Source organism: Macrotis lagotis, chromosome 5 (genome assembly GCF_037893015.1).
Source record: "Macrotis lagotis isolate mMagLag1 chromosome 5, bilby.v1.9.chrom.fasta, whole genome shotgun sequence".
In the NCBI taxonomy this organism is placed as follows: Eukaryota; Metazoa; Chordata; class Mammalia; order Peramelemorphia; family Peramelidae; genus Macrotis; species Macrotis lagotis.
This window is the reverse complement of record NC_133662.1, coordinates 200,719,490-200,745,108: the sequence shown is the minus strand read 5'-3', so window position 1 is coordinate 200,745,108 and position 25,619 is coordinate 200,719,490. Positions and strand designations below refer to the sequence as shown.

The window sequence follows — 25,619 nt, the reverse complement described above, 5'->3', positions numbered from 1 at the left end:
TTATTAGGATGAATTATGGATACGTTTTTAGTTGCTGTATATTCACATTCAATCACAAACCTGAAACCAGAGCTCTTTGCCAAAAACTTGTTTAGCCATCACACCTTTCAAGTAACGGGCAATGACCATGCCTGTGGCTCCTACTGTCATCCAGGAGATAACCATGATAGAACCTGTTTTTAAAAGGACAGAAACAACTATTAATTTTTTTCTAAATAAGCTTTATATTATAATCAGTTCTCCTACTGTTATTTATATCTACTCCTGTTCATTCAGTGTTTAAAGCCCAGATTATACCTTTATGAGACTTTTTTTTTTTTGGCAAGGCAATGGGGTTAAGTGGCTTGCCCAAGGCCACATGGCTAGGTAATTATTAAGTGTCTGAGGTCGGATTTGAATTCAGGTACTCTGGACTCCAGGGCTGGTGCTCTATCCACTGCGCCACCTAGCCGCCCTTTATGAGACTTCTTGACTGCAGAGAGTCCTTTTTCCTCTGATGGACCTGAAACCTTTTTTTCTTCAGATCCCTATGGAATTTCAACCATCACTAAGATGGGGAAACCATGATATTAGATAAGAGAACTGATTCATACAGTAAAAATTGGTATTGGTATTAATGGCTTAATTCTGATTCCTATGATTATGAAATTTGCCACCTCCCCATTTTTGTGTAATAAAGGAATATGCCCTAATATAGTCCCCTATTAGAGTGTAAATTCCTTGTAATAAGGATTATTTTATTTAGTGCTTTTGTATCTCTAGCACCAAGCATGGTTTTTGGCACAGTAGGCATTTAATAAATACTTGTTGATAAATTTATTTAGTAGGAAAAGACAACCTTGTAATCTAACAGATGTGTTATATTATTAAAAAAAACAATTTAAAGAGCTCATGCTCTTTAAGAGTATTAACTAATTAACTAACAAGAGTATTAACTAATTCCAGTTTTTACATAGTAATCCTAAAAGTTTCTTTCTGACACTTAACTCCCCATTATTTGCTCTTTTCTTCATTGTAAAACAACATATAACTTCAACTTTTTAATTCTGATAGAGACAGGTGATTTGGTAGATAGAGCTGGCCCTGGAATTAGCAATCTACATCTTGTCTTAGGCAATTATTATCTAGGCAAGGCACAACCTCTCTCAGCCTCAGATTCCTTATCTGTAAAATGAAGATAATAATAACAACTCTTCTCTTTCAAGGTTATGTTAAGGAGTAAGTGAGATAACACATAAACACACACATACACACACACACAGACAACATGTGCCCATAAAGAGTGTGTGCAAACACATACTCAAATTTGCATACCTAAAATGCTATTTAAAGCTTATGCTATCTAAAATATTATTATTGTTACTGAACAAATGTATGTTTTCCACAAAACAAATAAAGTCAGTGTTGGGAAAGCCCTCGTCAAGGCAGACATTAAAACAGACACATCAACATCCTTCCACAGTGTTAAAAATCTTTCTATTCTGAGTGTTTAATATCGATGTAAACAGAAAATACAGCATAGGTTCTCCTCCAGCTTTTTTTAAAAGCCAAACTTCTCATAGTACTGGTTTAGGGAGTTCTCTGCAAGGATATTTCTTTTAAAAATATAAATCTGTAAGTATTATATAAATAATGGACTTAGGGAATGCTTTGGGGGAGAGTAGGATGGTAGAAGTGGTGGTGGTGGCAGTATATATGAATTGAGAGATTAAATACCTTGCCTGGAGTCACCATACGATATGTGTTAAAAGTGGGACTTGAACCCAGGTTTTCCTAATGCCAAGATTGTTTTTCTCATCTGTTATCAGTTTTCTTCTATCTCCTATTTATGCCATAGACTCCATGGCAGCTCAGTAAATATGAATGAAAGCAACCCAAACCCAATAAGCTAGATCTCATTGCTTACCTGACCTTGAAGGGAATCCTTTCATTCCCTTTTCCTTTTGCTCTCCTGGTCAAATACATCAACTTAATTTTTTTTCCCAAATATGTCAACTTTAAGATACTCTTTAGCTTCTTAGCTAGCTTAGCTTAAGTTTTGACTTGACTCAATTAAACCAGCTCAAAAGGGTTTAGTAATGAAAAGTTCAAGCAATTCCATTTCTTTATTCATCAGTTAGAGACCAATAAAAATATACATACCATGAACTTTAATAAGAACTGGTGTAGATGAGAAGGAACCTCCTGTTTCTGTTGGTGAAGAGATGTTTACTTTCCGAGCTGTTATTAAAGGAATCTTAGGATGTTTCCGTATAGCTCCTGCAAATATTAACATTTGAGATATTCAGTATGAAAAATAATGAATGCATATATGAGTGTAAAGCTCTGACAAACAGGAAAATCTTTGAGCTATATTTTAAGAGAATGTGACATTGAGAATATTTCACCAAGACAGCTGCAGTACTATATTCAGGAATGTCTACCAGTCTAGAGCACTGACATGTCATTGATGTAAAGATGGTTTCAAGGTATCATAAGGTGGTATGTGTTATTTTTTTTTTTATATTTTCCTATACTTGGAGTCAAAGTTCTATTTAACTCTGTTTCTTAGTGCAGAGAATCGTGGGGAGTTGCATGAATTACATTCATTCCCTTTTCCTTTTGCTCTCCTGGCCAAATACATCAACTTACATTTTTTTTCAAATATGTCAACTTTAAGATATTCTTTAGCTTCTTAGCTAAATCTCTAGGGTTGCTGTAGTTTGAATGTAACTTTAGAGGCATAAATTTTTAGAGTGGGAAAGAAGGTTAAAGATCCTTTAGTTCTAGAATCCTCTGATAGATTTCAAAGGCCCATAAACATGGATGGAAAGAATCAATAATATTAATAAATAATATTAGGTCCATGCAGGAATGTTCTGGGTCATCTCTTCCTAGTTTCAATTACTAAATTTCTTAGTATATTTACACCTGGAAAATCAGCAAATACCACAAATCGATATTTTGTTGATTATTGACTTAAGAAAGGGATGGAAAAAATTTTAATAAAGCAGGTTAAACTTAAAAGTGTGTCCTTTGCACATTTTCCCTCCTGGAAAGGCAATTGTTTTTTTTTAATATGTTTATTTTTAAAGGTCAACACATATTTAGACAACTTAAATATATAGTTCCAACAGAAATACTCTGACAAAAGCAGCAACGGCCTCAAAATGTGTTCTCACATTCAGACACTCGCTGGGATCATTCAAGTTGAGAGGCAATTGTTTAACATTTACCAGCTCACCACTGGGTCCATAAAACAAAAAAAAAAAATTAAGAGTCCATTGTCTAGTCTAACCCTAATTTTAATTATGAGGAAATTGAGACCTAGAAAAATGAATGACTTACTCAAGATCACACAGGTAATAAATGACAGCACTGGGTTTTGAAATCAGGTCTTCTGCCTTTGAATTTAGTGTTATTTCCAATATATCTTGACAACAAATTCTCCAAGTTGTCCTTATACTGTTCCCAGTGTCCCCCCCCCCCCCAAAAAAAGAAGGAAGGAAGGGAGAAAAGAACAAACAACTGATGGAAGAAATAATTAAAGGAAGGAAAGAAGAAAAACAAGGAAAAAAACCAGAAAAGAAGCATAGCATAGCAGATAGGGGATTGGTTTGGGGATTAATAACATGAGTTTCAGTTCATCTTCTAACAACTACTAGCTATGTGACCATAAGCAAGTCATTGAACTTCTTAGTGCCCTCAAAGCAACCATCTAAGATCATAATTTAGAAAAGAGATGATAAACTGCTTGAATGGAGGATATTTTCACAAAATATATTGTTTATATCAATATGATCATAATTCAGAACATTTTTTTTTTGTTTTAGAGAGTTACTTTGAGTATTTGAGAAAACATTTGCTCATCATTGCATGCAGCAGAACCATTCTTGATGCCTGTAAAAGTCGGGCCCCTCTGGGGGCATATGAATTTTGATCTGGTAGCTTAGGTCAAACAGTCATGGAAACAGTTGACAGAAGCAGTAAGAACATCAATAATTCTTAAAGTGAAAGCATGGTATGTTTCATCTGACCTAGAAAAAATGATTATAAATATTTAGAGCTAAACCCATAGCTTTTAAAAGATATTTATTAATTGTATATTTCATATGCTGATTAAACTAACAGATGTATACTGTTTGAAGAGGAAAGGCAAACATATTAGATCATCTAAAATAAATGAGTGATGATAAAATAAATACTCAGGAAGGAATTCAAACATATTTATTATATACTTTCAAATTTATAACATTTTCATGAATGCCTCTGATAATGACACAGTTGGGACTTATGTCTACTTTGTAGAAAGGATGATTCTGGGAGAGGGAAAACTAATCTAGGATGAGAGAGGCAGAATAAAGGATAGAGTGATGGATGTGGAAATCTGAATTGAATTCTATTTCAGTTACTAGTTATATTTGGGCAGTCACTTAACCTTTCTCAATTACTTTCTTCATCTGCAAAACGGAGATGGAAAATCTACTCATAGAGTTGTTGTGAGACTCCAATGATACAACACATTTTGCAAGTCTCAATGCACTAAATGTTAACAATATCAACAACAATCCCCCTGAAATCTGAACACACTATAATGAACCAGGTCAAACTATAAGAAATTTAGAGGGGGGAAAAATGTAAAGTTTCACATTGCTTCCAAAAAAACAATCCCACAAGTGCAAATGGAGGGAAACAGCTAGACAATTGTTTCCATTAGAAAAAGTTGTGTTTTTTTTGCTTAAATTGCCATATGAGTCCACAGTATGACATACTGATTGAAACTGCTACTGACACTTTAGACTGCAAATGGGAGACGATTTGACAATGAGACTAATTGCACTACTTACTACTCCATGCTGGTCAAGCTTTCTGTAATACTGTGTTCAGTTCTAGGCATCCCATTTCAAGGAAGATCTAGATAGATTGGGCTCTACAAAAACCTCATTATGTCAAGGAGGTGAACCTGGATTCTCCTAATGGCAGATTACAAGCTCACAGTCTCTTTTTTAAAATTTTCTATTTTAAGGCAGTGGGGTTAAGAGTGACTTGCCCAAAGTCCACAGCTAGGCAATTATTAAGTTTCTGAGGATGGATTTGAACTCACTCCTGACTCCTCGGCCAGTGCTCTATCCACTGCACCACTTAGCTGCCCTCAGTCTCTTTCTAGACTGGAAAGACTGTGAGTAAGGGACTGTTGACCAATTATACATCTGTAGAATGAGGACAAATTTAGTTAAACTGCCTTGTTACACATTGGTTTGGAGGTGATTCATTTTTCAGGAACAGAAGCTCTTTAAAATCATCTAAGATATTGTAGAGGTCTTGTGAAGTCATAGATTTTTGAAGTATTGCTGTCTAGACAAACTGGAATATATTCTGGGTGAACAAGTGAATGAATGAATCATTTATTAAAGTGCCTCTGTGCTAAGTACTAGAGATACAAGTAAAAAAGTAAGATAAGTAACTTCTTCTTTTTTTTTTTTGCAAGGCAAATGGGGTTAAGTGGCTTGCCCAAGGCCACACAGCTAGGTAATTATTAAGTGTCTGAGACCGGATTTGAACCCAGGTACTCCTGACTCCAAGGCCTGTGCTTTGTCCACTATGCCACCTAGCCACCCAGATAAGTAACTTTTTTCAAGGAATTTATATTCTAACAGAATGCTAACAGAATAGGGTAAAGTGTTTCAAATTGTTTCCAAAAAATCAATTTCATAAATACAGACAGAGGTTGTCATAGCTAGACAACTACTTCCATGAGAAAAGATTAGGATTATGAAGGAATCAGAGAAAATGCTGACAATCAACTGGTGAAAAAACTAGGGGGGTGTTTGGGGTGAAAAGAAGACTTAGAAAACATGGCACCTGCAGGACTTTATTGATTAGATTTATTCCACATGGTTTGACTTAGGACAATATTGGAAATAATGCTTGAAAGTAGCAGAGAAAGATTTAGGTTTAAGGGGAGAAAAAAAAGCTTCCTAACAATTGGTATTTTCCCAAAGATGAATGGGCTACCTCTGGAGGGAATGGATTTCTCCTCATAAGAGGAGTTTAAAGAGAGGCTGGATAACCACTTACTGGGGATGCTATAAAAAGGATTCTTTTTTTTTTCAGTTGCTATATAATTTTAATTGATTTGGAACAACACTGATACTAAATGCTTATAAAGCATCCAACACGGTAGACATAATTAGAGAATTAGTATTAATGCCAACTGTTCAGCCATATAAAAAGCAAGTTAAAAAATTACTAGAAATCCACAATTTAAAAGTTAAGGGGAGAGACCACTAATCAAAACTAGCATTTCTTACTCAAGCACCATTATTCAAGTATCAGAATCTCCCACACAGGTGTAGGGGTCAGGAGTCCAGGAGGAGTAATAAGGGGTAGTTCTGGTGTTACGGGTATATTTTAGCTCAAAGGCATCTCAGTGTATTTTAGGGTAAGGAAAGTCATTCAGTCCTGGAGGACAGAATAAGAGCTTTTGTTTTGAATAGGAAAGTGTCCAGACAACATTATTAATATGTTGGCATTAAGAGCTAGGAGGTTTCTTCTTGGCATCTACATCTTTCTTTATCTCTTCAAGCTTTTTGGCCAAGTTTGGAATGTCATAGTTCTGAGCCAGATACATCCCAACCACATTGCCGAGCGTAAATTCTAGCAAAAACTGGAACATGACGATGGCGCTGGCAGCAGGAGCGACTGGAGGAGCCAGAACCCGAAGCCGCCCCGATGCCTTCTAGCCCTCCCCCTGAGGGAGGGGGGGAGGAAGTCTATAAAAAGGATTCTTGATCAGTTATAGGTGGACTCAATCAGGAATTCTGAATTTATTTATTTATTTTTGAGTCAAGGACTCCTTTTGTAGTTTGGTGAAGTCTATGGAGACTCAAGAGTAATTAAAACAATAAATAATTGAGGGAAATGTTAAACTGTCATAAGAAGTTAGTGACAATAAAGTTGTAATTTTTCCCCCATCCAAATTCATAGAACCATTGAAATCTATTACCACAAATTCCCAATTTAACCAGTTACCCATTTAGAACTTTAGATGGTAAATACAAGTAAACTAAGAATATTACTTGAGCGGGGCAGCTAGGTGGCGCACTGGATGGAGCACTAGTCCTGGAGTCAAATCTAATCTCAGACACTTAATTACCTTGTCGTGTGACCTTGGGCAAGTCACCTAAACCCCATTGCTTGCCAAGCAAACAAAAAAAGAATAATATTAGACAACATTCAGCATGTATAAGGCAAAATCAAGCTTTTTCTCTTTTGAGTGATGTTTTTCCAACTCACCTCTGCTGATATTCATATAGATATTCATTTAAACATAAGATTTCATTCCTTCATTCAGTAGTTCCCTAATCCATTTATGGTCAATTGATAATAAGTCACTTATTGGGGGCAATTCAATGAGTGATTCTAGAATGAAAATCCAGCTTTGCAACAGCAAGATTTTAACTGTTCTCCCTACATCATTTCAACAACAATATGTACCTCTGACATAGATACTATTTTTCTCTTCATGAAGCCCCTTGGACAGCCTTGCAGAATTGTTGGGTTCCATGGAACATAGTTTGGCAATCATTGCATCAATTTATTGTTTCTTACATTAGGTGTCGACAGCTTCTTAAAAAGAGGAGAAATGGGAAAGTTGGGGAAAAACCAATTTTCCCCCTTTTATATTTCTCCCATTTATCACTCAAGTATACACCAGTGGGTTTATAAAACAGTAAATGATGGGGAAGAGAATAATGCCACTAAAAAAGAGAATATCCTCAATAATTCTAAAAAAAATCAACCCCCAAACCCTTCAATCCCTTGTACTCTCTGAGATCTTTCCAAAGCTTTAAAAAACATGTTTTGCTTTTTTGGTAAAATCACTTAGGAAAATTTTCTGTGTTAAAAACACATTAAAAATGTAAAAATAATCAAAGAAATAAACATAAGAAATAAAATATAGAATAAAGGAACAATATTTAACATTGTAAGGTTTGTAAAGGATCTTTTCTCTTCTTGCACCTAGAATGGGAACAATTCATCTAACCATTGTTTTAATAAAGGAAGCTTGGTGGCATATCCTATGGAAGCTTAGATAACTCTGGATGCATGTCACTCACCATTCTGAACTGGTCCCAAAGCCAGAAAAATATAATAGAGGCCATCAGAATCATATTGTGGTATTGATATAGGATTGCCAGTAATGAAACTGCATTTGATGACACCATTGTTGAAAGAAGTCTCTATATTCCTCACTTCACCCTATAATAAGGCAGACATATAGATAATTACTGTAATTGTGGGATGCTTTATTTTCTTCCATTAGAAAATGCTCTGAAACACTTTATTTAAAAAATTATAAAGTTTCACTTTTATTTTAATTTTTCAAGTTTCATCTATTATCTATCCAGTGAAAACATTATAAAGCAAAATCATTTTTTTTTGCATTACAGGAATATTTCATTTTAAGCAAACAAATCCTGATTGACAAAACAAGTTGTATGTGTGTGTATTAGTCAACAAAATACTGAGTTAACCCTACATTATCTCATTGGATCAGATAGGCAGGGTAGGTATTCACTTTGTGGATGAGGAAAAGGAAAGCCAAAGAACATAAATGATTTGCCTCTGGTATCAGGGTTAGAAAATCAGTATGTCAAAACTAATCAAAATCCCATTAAGTCTTAGTGTTTTTCCCACTTAAAATAGGTAAAAGGCAGTTCACACAACTTCTCAAAAGCATAGTATTAAAATTTATAGCTATTTAACTCAATTTTAGGGTTATCTCATGTGTGTGTGTTACATGGAAGGACTTTTAGTTAACTGTCAGTGATTTAACTTTTCTGATACTGTTTACTAATCTATAAAATGGTAGTCTTACATTACTATTTGCTTCACAGATTGTTTTCAGGAAAATTTTTTAAGTTGTATTATGTTATTACTTTTATTTGTCCTTCATTTTTTTTTTTTTTGCAAGGCAATGGGATTAAGTGACTTGCCCAATAACACACAGCTAGGTAATTATTAGGTGTGTAAGGCAGGATTTGAACTCAGGTCATTCTGACTCCAGGGTCAGTACTCTATCCACTGTACCACCTAGCTGCCCCATTGTCCTTCATTCTTGAAGATAACCATGACATCAGGGAGGTGATGTAAAGACATGCAAGTGAATTGGACTTAAGAGTGGGAGGACTGTGTAGGCACTAGCCTCACTTTTTCTTCCAGGGCTATCTGGGTTCAGTTGCCAGAGATAGATCAAGATGACTAGAGATGGTCCTAGATTCAGTGGGAGACCTTGGCCTTTTTCAGTTAAGGTCTTCAACAGATATCAGTTTGGATGAGGCAGTGTCCATTCAGTGATTTGTCTAGATAAGTAATAAGGTAGATAATAACCTCTTTTATTAGTAAAAAAAAAATCAATCTGGGAGGGGAAGACTTTAAAGGTTTCTGGCCAAAACGGAATCAGATGCTAGTTACATTCACTCTGAGTGGATCAGGGCCCAAACAATGACCAAGCAGGGCTTGCTCTGGAATCTATTATTGACCAATCAATGAGAACTAGAGTGATTTGGATTTAAGTCATGGTTCATGAAAAAACTAAACCCCAAGATATTTTGTTAGGTTTCAGTGATCAAAATGAACTCTACAAACCCCTGTGGAGCAAATCCCTCAAAAACTGGCATGACCCCGGGCAAATCACTTAGTTCCTTTCACCCTGTTTTCTTTATCTGTAAAATGACTAACAGCACTTAGCAATATGATCAAGGGCAAGTCATTTAATTTCTCTCATCTCAGTTTTCTTATCTCTAAAATAAGGATTACAATAATAGCTCTCAAGTTCACAGAACTGTTGTAAGGATCAAATGAGATAACATTTCAAATACTATATAAATGTTATCATTAATATTTAACATTTCTATGTTGCTTTAAATTTTCTAAAGCACTTTATACAATAATCTGTATTTGATCTCCAAATAAACATCAAACTGTCATTCTAATTCAAAGGTAATTTGACTGAAACTGATTTGGTAAACATTGATGACTTAAAAGAAGGTGTGTCTAGCATTCAAAATTTTCTTCTTTATACAAAGAATTATAGTTTCATTTTATTTTTTATTTAAGGAAAGAAAGCATTGCAAAACTCAATGATCTATCTTGCTTCCCTTAATCTAACAAGAAGAATAAGAAGAATTAAGGTGTATAGTGTAACAAAGTTACCAGGGGTTTAATAACTGGAGGTCTTCGGCCAGTTGTTGCGGCATATTGTACTATTACTTGTTCAGTCTCATTCAACAAGCAGATATAAACATCATCATTCCCCTGGGGGAGGAAAAAAGACAGTATTAACATTCAAAGAAATTTCATGATTAGCACAGCATATAAAACCTAAATACTAAAAACTAATGATCAGTTGAACAAAAGACACTAGATATGGCTTAACATATCTACAGCACTATCAAATTTGTCTCTAAAAAGGAATCCCATAAAAGGTGATCTAATCATTTTGGATAGTAATTTGGAACTATGCCCAAACTGGAGATGGCCCTAGATTCTCCTAGTGGGAGACCTTAACCTTTTTATGGTCTTTAACAGAGCTCAGTGATTAGGCTAGATAAGTAATGAGAGTAGAGAATAACCTAACCTCTTTTACTTAATCAATTGTGTATACCCTTTGATCCAGGTATAGCACTATAAGAATTATATCCCAAAGAGATTTTTAAAAAAGTTGGGGAGAAGAACTTATTTGCACAAAAATATTTATAGTATCTCTTTTGTGGTGGCTAAGAACTGGAAACTGAGGAGATGCCCATCAATTGGGGAATGACTGAATAAATTGTGGTATATTATTGCACTATAGGAAATTACAAGCAAGATAACTTTAGGGGAAAAAAAATTGGAAAGTCTTATATGAATTGATACAAAGTGAAGTGAGCAGAATGAGCAGAATGTACATAGTAATAATACTGTACAATGTAGCCATTCTCAGCAACACAATGAGCTAAAATAATTCTAAAGGACTAATGATGAAAAATGCTATCCACCTCCAAAAAAGGATGTTGTTTGAATATAGACTGAAGCAATTTTTCTCTTTCTTCCTTCCTTCCTTCCTTCCTTCCTTCCTTCCTTCCTTCCTTCCTTCCTTCCTTCCTTCCTTCCTTCCTTCCTTCCTTCCTTCCTTCCTTCCTTCCTTTCTTTCTTTCTTTCTTTCTTTCTTTCTTTCTTTCTTTCTTTCTTTCTTTCTTTCTTTCTTTCTTTCTTTCTTTCTTCCCCTCTTCCTTCTATGTTTCTTTCTTTAGTTTTCTTGCACGAAATAACTAATAAGGAAATGTTTTATAAGATTGCAGAAAAAAAAGATTGCAGAAAATAAAATAAAAAGGAATCCCGTAAAACAAAAACCTTAACAATTTTATATCAGAAAAACATAGACCATTCCCTGACCCTGAGTTTCCCCTTAGTATCCTAGTTTAGTTTACTTATCTGCTCTATTTTTGTGATGCTACTGATAGAATAACAGATAGGAATAGAGACTGAACCTCTAAAAGAATATGAGCTTTTGGATTTTGAATTCCCAGTACTTAGCACAATGCCTAACACAGAGGAAGCACTTGAGAAATACTTGTTGACTGATTACCTATTATTATATCTATGCCAAAGGTTCTTAATATATCTTGGATCTCTTTGGCAAAGGTTATAGACCTCTTCAGGGGCAGCTAGGTGGCACAGTTGATTGAATGCTGAGCCTGGAGTCAGAAAGACTCATCTTCAAATATGACTTCAGACACCTACAGCTATGTGACTCTGGGCAAGTCACTTAATCCTGTTTGACTCAGTTTCTTAATCTGCAAAATGAGATGGAGAAGGAAATGGAAAACCACTCCAGTATCTTTGCCAAGAAAACCCCAAATGAGATCACATGCATTAGACATGACTGCACAGTAACAAAAAAGGACCTCTTCTGTTTTTAATCTCAGAAAATAAAATATATAGGATATATAAAAATATAAATATGTAGGATTATAAAATAAAGCAAATATATTGAAATAAAGTTTTATTTTTCCTATTTAAATTCAAAGAACTCCTTAAATCTTTTAGGAGCAGGGAGTATCTGTGGATTTCAGGTGAAGAAACTCTGCTCAAAACCATTCAGTAACTTTCTTTCATAGGAGTATAGAATCAAAACAACTTCAGAAAATAAAGCATTTTCTATGTACAGTGGATACAGTTCTGGACCTGGATTAATGAATACTTGACTACAAATGTGACTTCTGACCATTGTTCATGTACAACAATTCATGTAACTTCACTGAGCTTCAGTTTTTTTCAACTTGTAAATAGGAATAATATTATCTGTCTCACATACTAGTTATGAGGCTTAAATGAAATTATGCACAGAAGACATTTTATAAGTTTGAAAGTGTTATATAGATGTCAATGATTATTTTACTTGATCCCATTTATGTTTTAAAAGCATAATATTGGTCACCTGGCTTTTGTCTGAAAGTTTCTTCCTTGTCCTAGGCAAGACATGTGACTTACCATTGAAGTATCACTGGAAAAACCAACAGAAATATAACCATCAGAAAGACCGCTCATTTCAAATCTGAAACTTTGATTATGCAGCAACTCGGAAGACATGAACAAACAATTTGTGTCTGTGGGATCACACTTATCAGGACTGCTGAAACAAAACTTGCTTTTACCACAGTTGGTGGAATTCATTAATTGCAAAGTCTGTAAACAAAATGCAAAAAAAAATTGTTTTCAAATAAAATTAAATCTGAATAACTTATAAAATACCAAATAAATAAAACTGAAAAATGTTCTTCAAATAGACATGCTTGGATTTCACTTAAGAATTTAGACGTATACAGGTATACCTTGCTTAAGGTTGCCCTGAATAATGATATTTCAAAATAACATTAATGAAACATGATTGAATTCCAAAGCACTCACAAACTCCTACCATAATGATATTAAGTTGACCAGGAATTACTTTTTTTAAGAACCAAATGTCTCTAAAATAACATTTCACCTAATCCAGTTTTGGGCAAGTTGGACCAAATCATCTAGAATTTATTAAGTGCCTACTATGTGTCAAGAAAAGGCAAAAATAAATAGTCCCTATTTTGAATTAGTTCATAGTCTATTAATATATGGTTAAGTGGGAGACTGAATGTCATTGTAACACCTAAATATATGTGTGTGCAGATCTGGATCTAAGAAAAGTTAAACTGATCAATAAAGTGAATGCAATTTAAATATATTTCTCTTTATTTTTTTACTTTTTAATTGTCTAGGAGTTTGCAGACACAATTATTTATTCTGGTACTAGCCAGTGATTGGGCTTAGTAGATAGAGTGCTGGAACCCAGGAAGACCTGAGTTCAAGTCTTTTATCTCAAATTTACAACCTGTGTAAGTCATTTAACCTCAATATGCCTTGGGTAACTGCCTAGGATTTCTCCACAAAGTTATTCATGAGTTGCTTTTGTCTGATGGGGCTCAGTCTGCTGATCTGATAAGTTATGACAGATTCTTTGAAATTCCTATTTATTTATGTAATACTTATCTAGATTCTATTTTAGGTCTCATCTTTCTAGCTTCATCTTTCTTATCTTTCAGTCTACACATGAACTTTTTGAGGATAGATTGGGTGACCTATTTATCTTTTATTTTTTAAATTCAGTTTTATTTTATTTTCAGATCACATTCTCCCCATCCCCATCTAGTGAGCAAGTTAATTTCTTACATTTATCTTCTTTCTCCAATAGTACTATTATGAACTGACACATAGTAAATACTCTGTACATATTTGATGGAGTTGTGTCATATTCTATACAGATTTGTGTGTTTGTATAAAATACTGAATGAAACATTGTAAGAAGATATTTTATACGAACATCCCTTAATGAATAGCTAAATTAATTTTTTATAACTGAAATAAAATATACATAATTCAAATAAATATCCTTTTAGCATGTATTCTGAAAGATTTAAATTTTGTTAGATTTTCTTAAAGAGGGCTGGGAAGACAATTGATTAGCAAAATACAAAATAGAGAATTTTAGGTATATGTAAAATCATTTCAGTTTGAAGAGTTAATTGAAGTTATCTGGGGCAGTGACATCACTATAAATCTTTAGCCTAAAGCAGGGTAGGCACTGTCTATTGAAAAAGACTCAGAGACAATGTAAACAATAGATTCATAGAAGGGGGAGCACTTCTTCAAAGGAAATTTACTGTTCTAAACACACAAAAGTTTTAAAAAAAGGTCTTCCTGAAATTGTTCTCAGAGCCATGAATAGATTTGGGAGGGACAAGTAGAAAGAAGAAAAGATTTAGAACATTTGCTGTGGGAAATTACTAGACTAGATAGAAGAAGGATATCATGTAGTACACAAGATAACTGGAATACAAGAATGAAAAGCTAAAAGAAAATGTCCAAAGGGCTTAGAACAGAAAGATCAGCTTCAACCACTGGTAGGGAAAGTGCTTAGGAAAAGTTTCAGCAAGCAATTCGCTGAGCCTTGAAAGAAGGCAGATTTTGCAAGAAAAGTTCAATCTGTGTGGAATAGACTGTGAAGGCAAAGACCCAGAGATGAAAGGGTTAAGAACAAGAATGGTGGACAAAGATAGGTCCAGTTTGATTAGAGCAGGGAAGATGTGATAGAGAATTAGGGATCAGAGTAGATAGGCATATTGGAACTAGACTGTAGAAGGCTCTGAATATATAAATACCAGGAATTTATACTTCAATCAGTAGACAACAGAGGACCTTTGAAAGACAGAATTGAGAGGTGACAGGATTGTGTTTTATATCAGGGAAACTTCAATACATATCAGGAAGAATCAGAGTACCTCCTTATCTAGGAGGCAAGGGGAAACCACTAAGTAGTGAATAGGCTGGAATGGGAAGAGACTGGAGACATGGAAGCTCATTAGGAGGTTATTCCAATTATCTGGGTGAGATATAATATGGCTAAAAATTAGGACTGGGAACACAAGAATAAAGAGAAGGGAATAGATGTGAGCTATATTATAGAAGTAGAATAAACTAGGCAACAACTAATTGGTCATGAGGTGGGAGAGGGATGGTTTACCATGATATTGAACTACTGAATATAAATTATTGGAAGTATGGTGATGTCCTCAATAGAAATAGAGTTGGGTAGAAAAGATTGAGGTCTTGACTCTTAGTTAACTGCCAGTTACCACTATGCCTAGGTACCTCTTTCTAACAGGTAGATCACAAGTTAACTGTCCAGATCTGAAGAAATGTAGATGATCTGGATAAGTGTGCTGAGAAAAGGGAGAAAAATCTTGTTCAACTTAATCTCTTCCTCCCCTTTCCTCAGAGTTCTAGAAACTTTAAGATATGTATTTACCTTAGTTGATCCTGTCAAAGTTTTTAGAGTGTGGCTTTTAATATTAGCTCCAGGTTCATCCAAATCTTGAAACACAGTTGCTCTGACAAGGGAATAAGAGCCAGATTACAGAGGAGGTAAAAAATCTGGGTAGACTGCTTTGTGCTGTAGTAAACACATCAAAAGTAAACTTTTCTTCCCCTGCCAACACACACACACACACACACACACACACACACACACACACACACACACACACACACACACACAATATTTCCCTATTTCTGTTGGCATTACCATCCAGATTCACTTTCAAAACTCAGCCATTCTTGACCCTTCCTTCTTCCTCATCTCCCCTTATGCTCAACATAAGGAATCTCCTGTTAAGTCTTTTTATAGGCCAATTAAAGTTTTTTAATGAGCTTTATTAAAGCAATTATATACTTTTCTCACAAAAATCTATTGAAAACCCCCCAACAATACACAGACTGAGTAACAACAAAAAGATATACCAAAAATTTCTGAACTTGCAAGACAACTTATTTTTAGTGGTAATGGAGCAAATCACTTCAAAGTAAATAACATTTATATTCTTTGATGATCACTGCCAAACCTTCCCCTCAGCTTTGCCACCCATTGCTTATTTGTGTACTATAAATAAATATAATGTTTCCAAAGTCTTAGAGCAATTTACTGCTGTGACAATAGTTTGATTGAATAAGATAACAAATAATGTTTTAGTACCTTAAAATTTCCCCAAGACCTTTGGTATATCCTGTATTAAAAAAAGACCCAAGTAGTAATAGGGAGAAAATAGAGTATTTAGTGTCACATGGAATGTTTTATCCTTTCTTGAAATATGCCAGCATACAATCATATTAAGAGCAACTAAAAATATGAACATTTTCAGGGAGACATTTAAATCCATTATGGTTCTGTCTAGGCTTAAATCCATTACCATCTCTCCATGTTATAGATCCACTGGAAAATACTGAATAACTTTAATAGAAAACACCTTAAATAGCTTCTTCAATTGATACACTCTTTCTATAATGATATCAAAATGTTACTTGGACTGATAAATAGAAAATTCTTAATGTATTCTAAGGAAAAAGATATAACTGAAGGCTTCAAGCTTAAATTCAGGTCAAATTAAGCCATGGACTATGACAATACTTATAAATACTTTGGTCTCCTCCAGGAAAGATGCACAGTAAAAGAATATCAAGATTTGGTTTAACATATCAAGAGATGTATTGGCATCTTGAAATCAAAGTCAAATGGGAAAAAAACATTTAAAGTAACCAACTAACATATTGTTAAAATGGCTTTAAAGGTGATTTTTCCCATGGTTGATTCTCTCTCTCAGAAGTCTCTCATGTCTACTTCCTTCTTTCCATTCTTATTGTCTTTAGCCTCCAAGCCCTTGTCACATCTTGCCTCCATAATCACAATAATGGAAGTCAAACTGACAAAAGACTCACTAAGTGCTAAAACACTGACCAATTCATTCATCTTAGCTCTCTTGATTTCAGAATCCAGGCAAACAAGCAACTTTCTGATAGGCAACATTGTCTGGTTCATAGTAAGTACTTAATAAAATGTATTGACTTACTGGTAAATTAGAATACTGTTGAGTAGACTATGACAATTGCCTTAGTTACATTTCAAGAGACACTCTTGTCATCTCATTACTCCATTTATGCAAACACACTCTCTTAGGGTATGTTACTTTTATAGATGGTATTTATTTTAGGTTCAGTTTCAGAAGGATGTTAGTAGTGAGAAATAGAATTCTTTACCTGTACTAAAAAAATCTAACTTATTTGTTCCCCCATTTATTGTAGTATTTTAGCCTTTACATGCTGACAATAGAAGTAGCATGTTGTTGTGAATAGTTGACTTAAAAAGTCAAGAGTACTTGGGTTTGAGTCCATTTCTGACACACATTGTGTGACCTTGAGCGAGTCACTTAGCTTCTCAGGGGCTCAGTTAACTCAGGGAGCATTTTTGCAGGGATGGTGCTGATCTGAACTTTTAAATGGACTTCTCAGTTGATAGCTCCCTCTTGCCAATGAAATCACAAGTCCAATCTCTAGCCATTAATACACAGATATGTTTTCCTGTATTAGAAATGAGAAGAGGCTGATGAAATCTATTGTTTTGTGCAAATTTGAAAAGTTGGTTCAACTGATTTTCTTAGCTATCCAAGGTCACTATTTGTCTTTTTTGCTTGGGGTTTTTATAAAGGTTGTCCTTCAAGAGTTTAGGTGTCTGTTTTTCAGACATTATAACTCTCTTCTTAATCTTTCTCATGCCTGCAGTGACTATATCTAACCTGGGAAGTTTGAGCAATTTTATCTCAAGCCTTTCTCTTACTCAGGACTATATCCCAGATTTGCAGACCCTGGTCTAAGTCTCTGACTTAGTCTCTGACACTTCCTCCCCTCTGCTTGATCCTAACCTCACTAAATAAAGCTTGCTTACTTTTGATCCCTAACATAGCTCCCACACATTTATAATTGTTTAAAAAAAGGCTCTTATATTCACTAACACTTTGGGGTCCATTGCTCCGAAAGGAATGAATTTTCTAGCCACAAAGTTATAAGAAATAAAGTTGGGGTGGCTAGGTTGTGCAGTGGATAGAGCACCGGCCTTGGCATCAGGAGTACCTGGGTTCAAATCCAACCTCAGACACTTAGTAATTACCTAGCCGTGTGGCATTGGGCAAGCTACTTAATCCTATTCCCTTGAAAAATCTGAAAAAAAATAAAGTTAAAGAATCTTCCAGATAAACAGAATGTGGTTTTTACAATATGTCATTTTTCTTTTTATCTTGTTTCAAATAAGAAACATTACATCAAGTATTGGGTCATCTTGTATTTCAGTGGTATTTGCAAAAGGACCACTAAGCAAATAATTGTTACCTATTTGCCAATCTCTATTTCATAGAATTAACAAAAAGAGATTAAAAAAGGAATAATTACTATTATATATAATCTCATATCACATACATACATTAAAAAAATCTGACTTGGGATTCGAACCCCTCCAAGGGTCACTGTGGCAAAGCACAGCTGAATGCAATATCACAGAAACTGCTGAGCTACAGTTGATCCTAGGGCAACTAGGTGGTATAGTGGATAGAGCATCAGTTCAAATCTGATCTCAGCCACTTGTCACTTATTAGCTATATGATGCTGGGCAAGTCACTTAAGCTTGATAACTTTGCATCCAGGGCCATCTTCCATCATCCTGATTCATATTGGGTCACTGGACTCAAATGGTTCCAGAGTTAAAAATGAGGTTGGTGACTTAGCATAGCACCCTGTCACTCAAATCCAATTGATTTCATGTCACGGCATCACCTCTCTGATGTCATAGTCTTCTTTGAGATCAAAGGACAAACAACAATAATATAACATTATACATTATAAATTACAATTATAACATTAAATTTTACACCAAAGTGCAAAACAGTCTTATTTATGTCCCTTTCTGGATTTTTCAATGTTTAATAAAACTTTTCTTTCTTTTGCCCCTACCAAAAATACCCCTTCCTTATTCCATTTAAGTATAGTTAACTAAAACAGATTTACACATTGGCTACATGTGAAAACATGTCTCCTTTCTCACATCTAGTCCATTACCTTTTCACCAAAAGGTGAAATCATGTCTCTTTATCAATCTTGTGGAGTCATCAAGGAAGAGGCATTCTACAAAGAACTTGTAGATAAGACCCTTCAGATTAAATTGACATACAGTTTATATTCTCTTTCTATATTTCTGATAATGGCATTACCAACTCCAGGCTCAAAACCTTGGAGTGATCCTTTATGTTTCCTTTTTCCTTCATTCCCTGTACCCAAATGGTTAAGTCTTGTTAACTACAATTTCTCATCTATGCCCTTATCTCTAATCCTGATATCTCTAGTGTTGTCCAGGACCAGAAAGTAACTTTTCTATTTCAATTATATTACAGTAAGGAAAACTCAATAAATTCATAGTTTCCTAAAAATTGACAATAGTCAAAGATAGTAAAAATGTTTCAGGAATAAGAAAGAAGAGAAGCCAAAGACTTATAGGTCTCTATGTTATGAATGTTTTCTTCAAAACAAGAATTGGAAGGAGCAAGATGGAGCAAACATCAAATATAGCTAAAGAAAAAGGGAAATTTAATTACCTAGCTGTGTGGCCTTGGGCAAGCCACTTAACCCCATTGCCTTGCAAAAACCTTAAAAAAGGGGGAAATTTATATTGTGATCGGCAGAAAATGATTCATTCTTTAACCATATAGCTTCTTAAGGAAAAAGTACAAAATTAGTGCAAACTTAGAAAATTAAAAATTACAAAAATATATGCCATGCAAATAAAATGCCTTTCACTTGAATTTTTTTTTAGTTTTTTTTTTGCAAGGAAGATGGGGTTAAGTGGCTTGCCCAAGGCCACACAGCTAGATAATTATTAAATGTCTGAGACCGGATTTGAACCCAGGTACTTCTGACTCCAAGGCTGGTGCTTTATTCACTACGCCACCTAGCCGCCCCCTTTCACTTGAATTTAAGAAGTTATTTATTGCTCATTTGAAAAAGGAGATACATATAGATGTATAGAAAAATCAGTTGTGGTTATTTCCTCCAAAAAACCTTCAGTTGGAAACTCAACTTACTGGCTAAGTGTTGAGATATGACAGCCAAGAACAAGATGAGTTTAGAATTTCAGGTAATAAACTCATTTCTAAACTCTTATGGAGGATGGTAGAAGATTTGGGCAATATTACTTCATTAAATAAAAAGAAGTAAAGACAGGAAAAATCAGTTTAAATAAAGCTTAGTGAAAGATACTAAATAAAGTCTTCTGAGAACATTTAAAAAAGCTAGAAAAGAATTGCATAAGCTTTTTAATAACAAATTTTCCACTGTCAAGGAAAGGGGTACCACAAAGCTTTGGAAGCTTATAAGAAAATAGAAATGACAGCAAAGAGAATGAAAAGCAACTATAGTAGACTATGTGTACATAGAAGTGATCCATACTAAAGGATAAACCATTGAGAAGGAAACAGACCAAAGAGAAAGGAAAAAAAAATCTGTCTCTATAAATACTGAAGAAAAGCGAGTGAACACATATCAGTAACAAATTAACTAGAGTATATATCTATTTTCCCAACCCACAAAAACTAATTTTTTTTGCAAGGCAATGGGGTTGTGCTCACTTCGGCAGCAAATATGCTAAAAATTGGAACGATACAGAGATTAATACGGCCCCTGTGCAAGGCAATGGGGTTAAGTGACTTACCCAAAGTCACACAGCTAAAGTAAATATTAAGTTTCTGACTCCAGGTTCAGCTCTATCCACTGCACCACCTAGCTAACCCAGAAAATTTTATAAGAATAATTTATGCACACTTTGATAAGATCATTGATGAAAACAGGAAATAGTTTGGTTTTCAAGAGTGAATTTCCACTGGAGTTTTCATTTTTACAAACACATAATCAGCTGAAAGATATAAAGAATAGAAGAGGCAACTGGGTTTATTTTTGACTATAAAAATAATTTGATTTGGCACAAGAAAATGTTACTTTAAAGGTTGTATTCTAACAAAATGCCTTAAAATTATGTTATTCCTTGAAATATAAAAAGAACCTTACTTGACAAGTTTATATATATATATGTATATATATATATAGAGAGAGAGAGATGTTTTATATATTATATTTTATTATAGATCTATATGTATGTATATATCTATCTTAGACACTGCAAATGGATAAGTTGGGTTTAATTAAACAGGGAAACAGTAGGCTGGATTTTTTTTCAAGAAAATTTTGAACTTTGAAATAAAATCTCATCTTTTTAAAACTAATATTTTATCGTAGTATTGTATGATTGCTAGTTGAACATTGTAGCTTTCAATTAAAAGTTAAATTAAAGATTTATTAAAATTATTATCACACAAAGGGCAATGTGAGCATGGGTAGAGTGTTCAGATTGTGATGTATTATAAATCAGAATCTACAGGAAGAATATGAGTAAAGGATGTTAAGGAAATCTATGCCTAAAAAAAGAAAAAAAGTTAGATATTTGAAAAGAATCATATTATCTATTAGTATCCAACAAGGAATACTAAATGCTAAAGAGGAAAAGAGAAAGGCCCCTAGCAGATTGAATGGATCTCCCTGTGGTGAACTCAAGGGAGGACATGAGCAAGAATTATGCAGAATACATTCTGCATTGTTGGAGAGAATATTACAGTTGAATATTTGAGCCTTCAAATTCTGGGGCTCCATCTTCCCTGGAGCTTGCAATCTGCCTGCTCTAATTCAAAAAGCATTCTTTCTTATTCTGAGGAATGCTGGTGTTCTTTCCTCTAAGATTAGTGAGGATTCAAATATTAAGTCTCAAGTTACCAAGATGTTTACCAAAAAGTTATCCTATATATACATTCCTATGTACAAAGTATAGAAATTATATTAACAGAGAAAAACTCAAATTAAAATTAAAATATTTAACAAAATTTCCTTCTAGATGATACCAGGGCATTATAATAGCTTTGATTCCTAAGAATTAGAAGTATCCTAAGTGGAATAGGCAGCCTTGGGATAAAGTGTGTTCCCTTTCACAGGAAGTCTTTAAGACAAAGCTAGATGACCATTTGTCAGCATAGCCCAGTTGTGGGATGGTTTCAACTCACATTCTGTGATTCTACTCTCCTTGCTTCCAATTCCCCATTACTTACAGTAAGATATTATTATTGTTGAGGACCAATGACAGTACTATTTTGGGATAAAATAGTGGATGATGAATGGTCTTGATTTGCATGTGAATTGGATTTAAGTGAAACAGAATTGCTTGAAACTGTTAACCTCACTCTCTTCCAGAGTCCAGTAACAGAACAAAAGTCAAGACAACTGGCAGTGTCCCAGAATACATCTTCAATATCTGACCAACCTCTAAGTGTTCCACAGAGCCTGCTTAAGCTGACTTCATGGTCAATAGAACATATTGTTCTCATCCACCCATTCCACCAGGGAAAGTCTTCACACATTTAAGGTAGACATTCCCCCTACTCATTGATGGGTTTGATGCCTTTCTGTTATTCTGAGACTGTCCTCTGCACATACTATAGTTTCTTATAGTCACAGGTGAGAGCTGGGTGACAGATAAACACCAAAGATGGATATGCAGCCCTGAAAAGGGATCAGCAAGCCTTCAAAGAGGTGTTAGTCTTTGCTGAATAATCCTTCTGATACCCACAGTTTTGATCAAATCATTCTCTTGCTCAAAAATCTTCAGTGTGTTTCCATTGTATTCTTTATCCTGGCATTAAGGTTCTCTACAATGTGGGCTTCCCAAGGTCTACTTTCCTAATATCCCAGGCTTAGCTTATTAAAAAATCTATTTTCACTCACTTACTCTATTTTCACTCACTAACTCACCCTAGTGAACTAACCAACTCATCATTATACTGAATCAATCCTATCCTTTCCTTCTGCTGATCATTTGTTTATGTCATTCCCCAACATTAGAATCAATTTTGATTTCACAGTCTATTAAAATATTCTCTACTTTGCTTAAAACACTAATGATAAGAGAAATGCAAATTAAAACAACTCTGAAGTACTACCTCATATCTATTAGGTTGGTTAATATTACTGAAAAGGAAAATGATAAATGTTGGAAGGGATGTGGGAAAACTGGGACACTATGTATTGGTAGAATTGTGAATTGATCCAGTCATTCTGGAGAGCAATTTGGAACTATGCCCAAAGGGCTATAAATTATGTATACCCTTTGATCCATTACTAGGTCTATATTCCAAAAAGATTAAAAAAAAGGAAATTGTAAGAAATGACAAAAGCAAGATAATTTCAGCAAAAATTAGACTTACAAGAACTGAGGCAGAGTGAGTTGAGCAGAACCAGGAGGACAGTAACAGCAAAATTATAGTGAACAAGTGTGAATGACTTAGTTATTCTTAGCAATACAATGATCCAAGGTAATTCGTGATAAAAATGCTATCTACTTCTGATGTTTGAATACAGACTGAAACATACTATTGTCTTTCTCTGTCTCTGTCTATGATTTTTTGAGGTGTGCTTACTAATTTAGTATTCATAAATGCAGGTAAATTGCTCTTAAAGTGACCTATGTGAAAAAAATAAAATTTACTTATGCAGTCATATTAGAAATTTAACATACCTGAACTGAATATTTCCACTTTCAGGAGGGGCTATCCAAACTGTCTGAACTGACAGCTTATTACTATTGTCCCTGTGAATTACTGAAGAATTCTGGAATAGATCATATTATAGATCAGCATATATCAAAGAAAAACAATGCATATCTTCAAAAAATGTTTCTCATATTTATAGAATTAGATGAAGTTGCTGAATTTCAAGAATTTAATTCTCTGTCTATCAATGGAATAAAGTTAAAATCAAATATTCTGCTCAATGTATGTTATTTTCTTTTCCAAGGATTTATCAGGACATGGGAGTTACTTGTTGATTAATTGATACTGCTGGGACAACTAGGTGGCACAGTGGATAGAGCACTGGACCTGGAGTCAGGAGAACCTGAGTTCAAATTTGACCTCAGACATTTAATAATTGCCTAGCTCTGTGATCTTGGGCAAGTCATTTAATCCCATTGATTAAATAAATAAAATTAAAAAAAATCAATATTGCTTAAAAATAACAAAATATTTCTGTACTGATTTAGAATGCCAAATCTCAGAGCTTTTAAAAATTCAATATTAATACTGTCTATAAAAGGTCCTTGCAAATAGTAAGTATTTAATTACTTGTAATCTGGTGATATGACAATGCTGAGGTGCCTGGGTAATCTGGGAAAGACCTACAACTAAAAGACCAAAGTTTCCCATTGTATCCAGGTCAACAGCAATCATCCTATTTCTACTTTATCATATCACTGGGTTCAGATGGTTCTGGAAGAGATGGTGAAAATGGTTATCTTCATCCCCTCACTTTAATCATGACATTGCTTCCTTGAAATCATGGTTTTCTTTGAGAGCAGAGGACAAATTATTATTTATATTGTTTTTACTAAAAAAAAAATCTAGCTAGTCAGGAAAAGGGGAAAACTAGTGAAAAGCAAGAATTAGAAATTACTTAAAAGATTTTTTGATTCAAGTAAACCTCTAAAAAATGTGAGGTTTTACAAAACAAGGAAAGTGATTAAAAAAAGAGATTAAAATGTTCACAAACATCCAATTTAGTCTCTGAATGAAAGAAAAACTTTCAAATGTCTTAAACAAAATGATTGCTCCTTATGGATATAGCTCGTAGAATAATTTAAAGAATGAAGGATTTTTATAGAAATAAATATTACATACCTCAATATTTCCACATGTGAGGCCTTGTGTTTTACTATCTGTGATTTGAAAAGTACCAAAAGGAGCAGTTCCATCAGGGCCTTGGGCCTGGAGCAAGAATCTGTTGAATCCAGTGCTGTTGGTAACTTGTAGAGTTACTGAAGAAATAATGACATCACTAAGTAAGAATGTTTATCCAAAATGTCACCCTGTTCTATAAAAGGGAAATTCATTCATTTCCCCTCCCAATTGTGACACTATGCTTCATCTATAGTCTCACCATAGAACATTCTAATGTTTTGCTCCCTTCTCCCATTGGCAAGTTCTTGGGAACCTCTGTTTTATGAAAGACCCAAGTTGAACAACTTCTACTTCCCTCCTATTATGCTTTTAACAGCCTATATTTTAACACTTCCCAAATTTTCAGTTCCCTTTTGTGTTGTATTACCCCCCAGGAGACCTGTGAGGGGCAGAAATTGTCTTTTTTCTTGTATTTATCTCCAGATTTAGCAAAGTACCTGGAATACAGTAATTGCTGTCACCTTGCTTTGCCTCAGTCATAACTATAATACAATTACAAATAACAGCCAATATTGTTTGAAGATTTTTCTTACAAAGTTAAATTTACAAAGAGAGACATTCTTCAAAATTAAAAATGCTTATTATACTTATGAAAGTGGTAAGAAAACTCAAAAAATATTGCTTCAGTATTTTAGAGTAGTGCCATCAAGTTCATATGGAAATAGGGGCCGTTATACACATTAGGATTCCCACAGGCCACATGTTTATTGAGATTTAAAAATGTAATATGATCTGTTTTATTGTATTTTTTATTGATTTTGATAAATATTTCTCAATTACATGTTAATTTAGTTTGGGTCCCATGCAACCATTGTGCTATATGGTTGGCACATCTGTTTTAGAAAATCTGCTTTTAACAAA

At 34.3% G+C, this 25,619-nt stretch overlaps 2 protein-coding genes across 3 annotated transcripts in view; both read right to left on the bottom strand.

The window, feature by feature from the left end:
- Window positions 1-25,619, bottom strand: part of LOC141490012 (putative ferric-chelate reductase 1) — a 54,252-nt gene that overhangs the window by 13,732 nt on the left and 14,901 nt on the right. For both annotated transcript variants that reach the window (XM_074190306.1, XM_074190305.1), the window contains 8 exons: window positions 24,699-24,835; window positions 23,543-23,634; window positions 15,365-15,446; window positions 12,517-12,711; window positions 10,198-10,299; window positions 8,100-8,241; window positions 2,143-2,259; window positions 61-173 (listed from right to left, as the gene is read on the bottom strand). In XM_074190306.1, the coding sequence (XP_074046407.1) occupies window positions 61-173; window positions 2,143-2,259; window positions 8,100-8,241; window positions 10,198-10,299; window positions 12,517-12,711; window positions 15,365-15,446; window positions 23,543-23,634; window positions 24,699-24,835 (980 nt within the window). The remainder of the gene's footprint in view (window positions 1-60; window positions 174-2,142; window positions 2,260-8,099; window positions 8,242-10,197; window positions 10,300-12,516; window positions 12,712-15,364; window positions 15,447-23,542; window positions 23,635-24,698; window positions 24,836-25,619) is intronic.
- On the bottom strand, window positions 6,169-6,697 carry LOC141490011 (short transmembrane mitochondrial protein 1). Its single transcript, XM_074190304.1, has one exon. It carries the CDS (start codon window positions 6,653-6,655, stop codon window positions 6,512-6,514), a length of 144 nt encoding a protein of 47 aa, XP_074046405.1. The 5' UTR covers window positions 6,656-6,697; the 3' UTR covers window positions 6,169-6,511.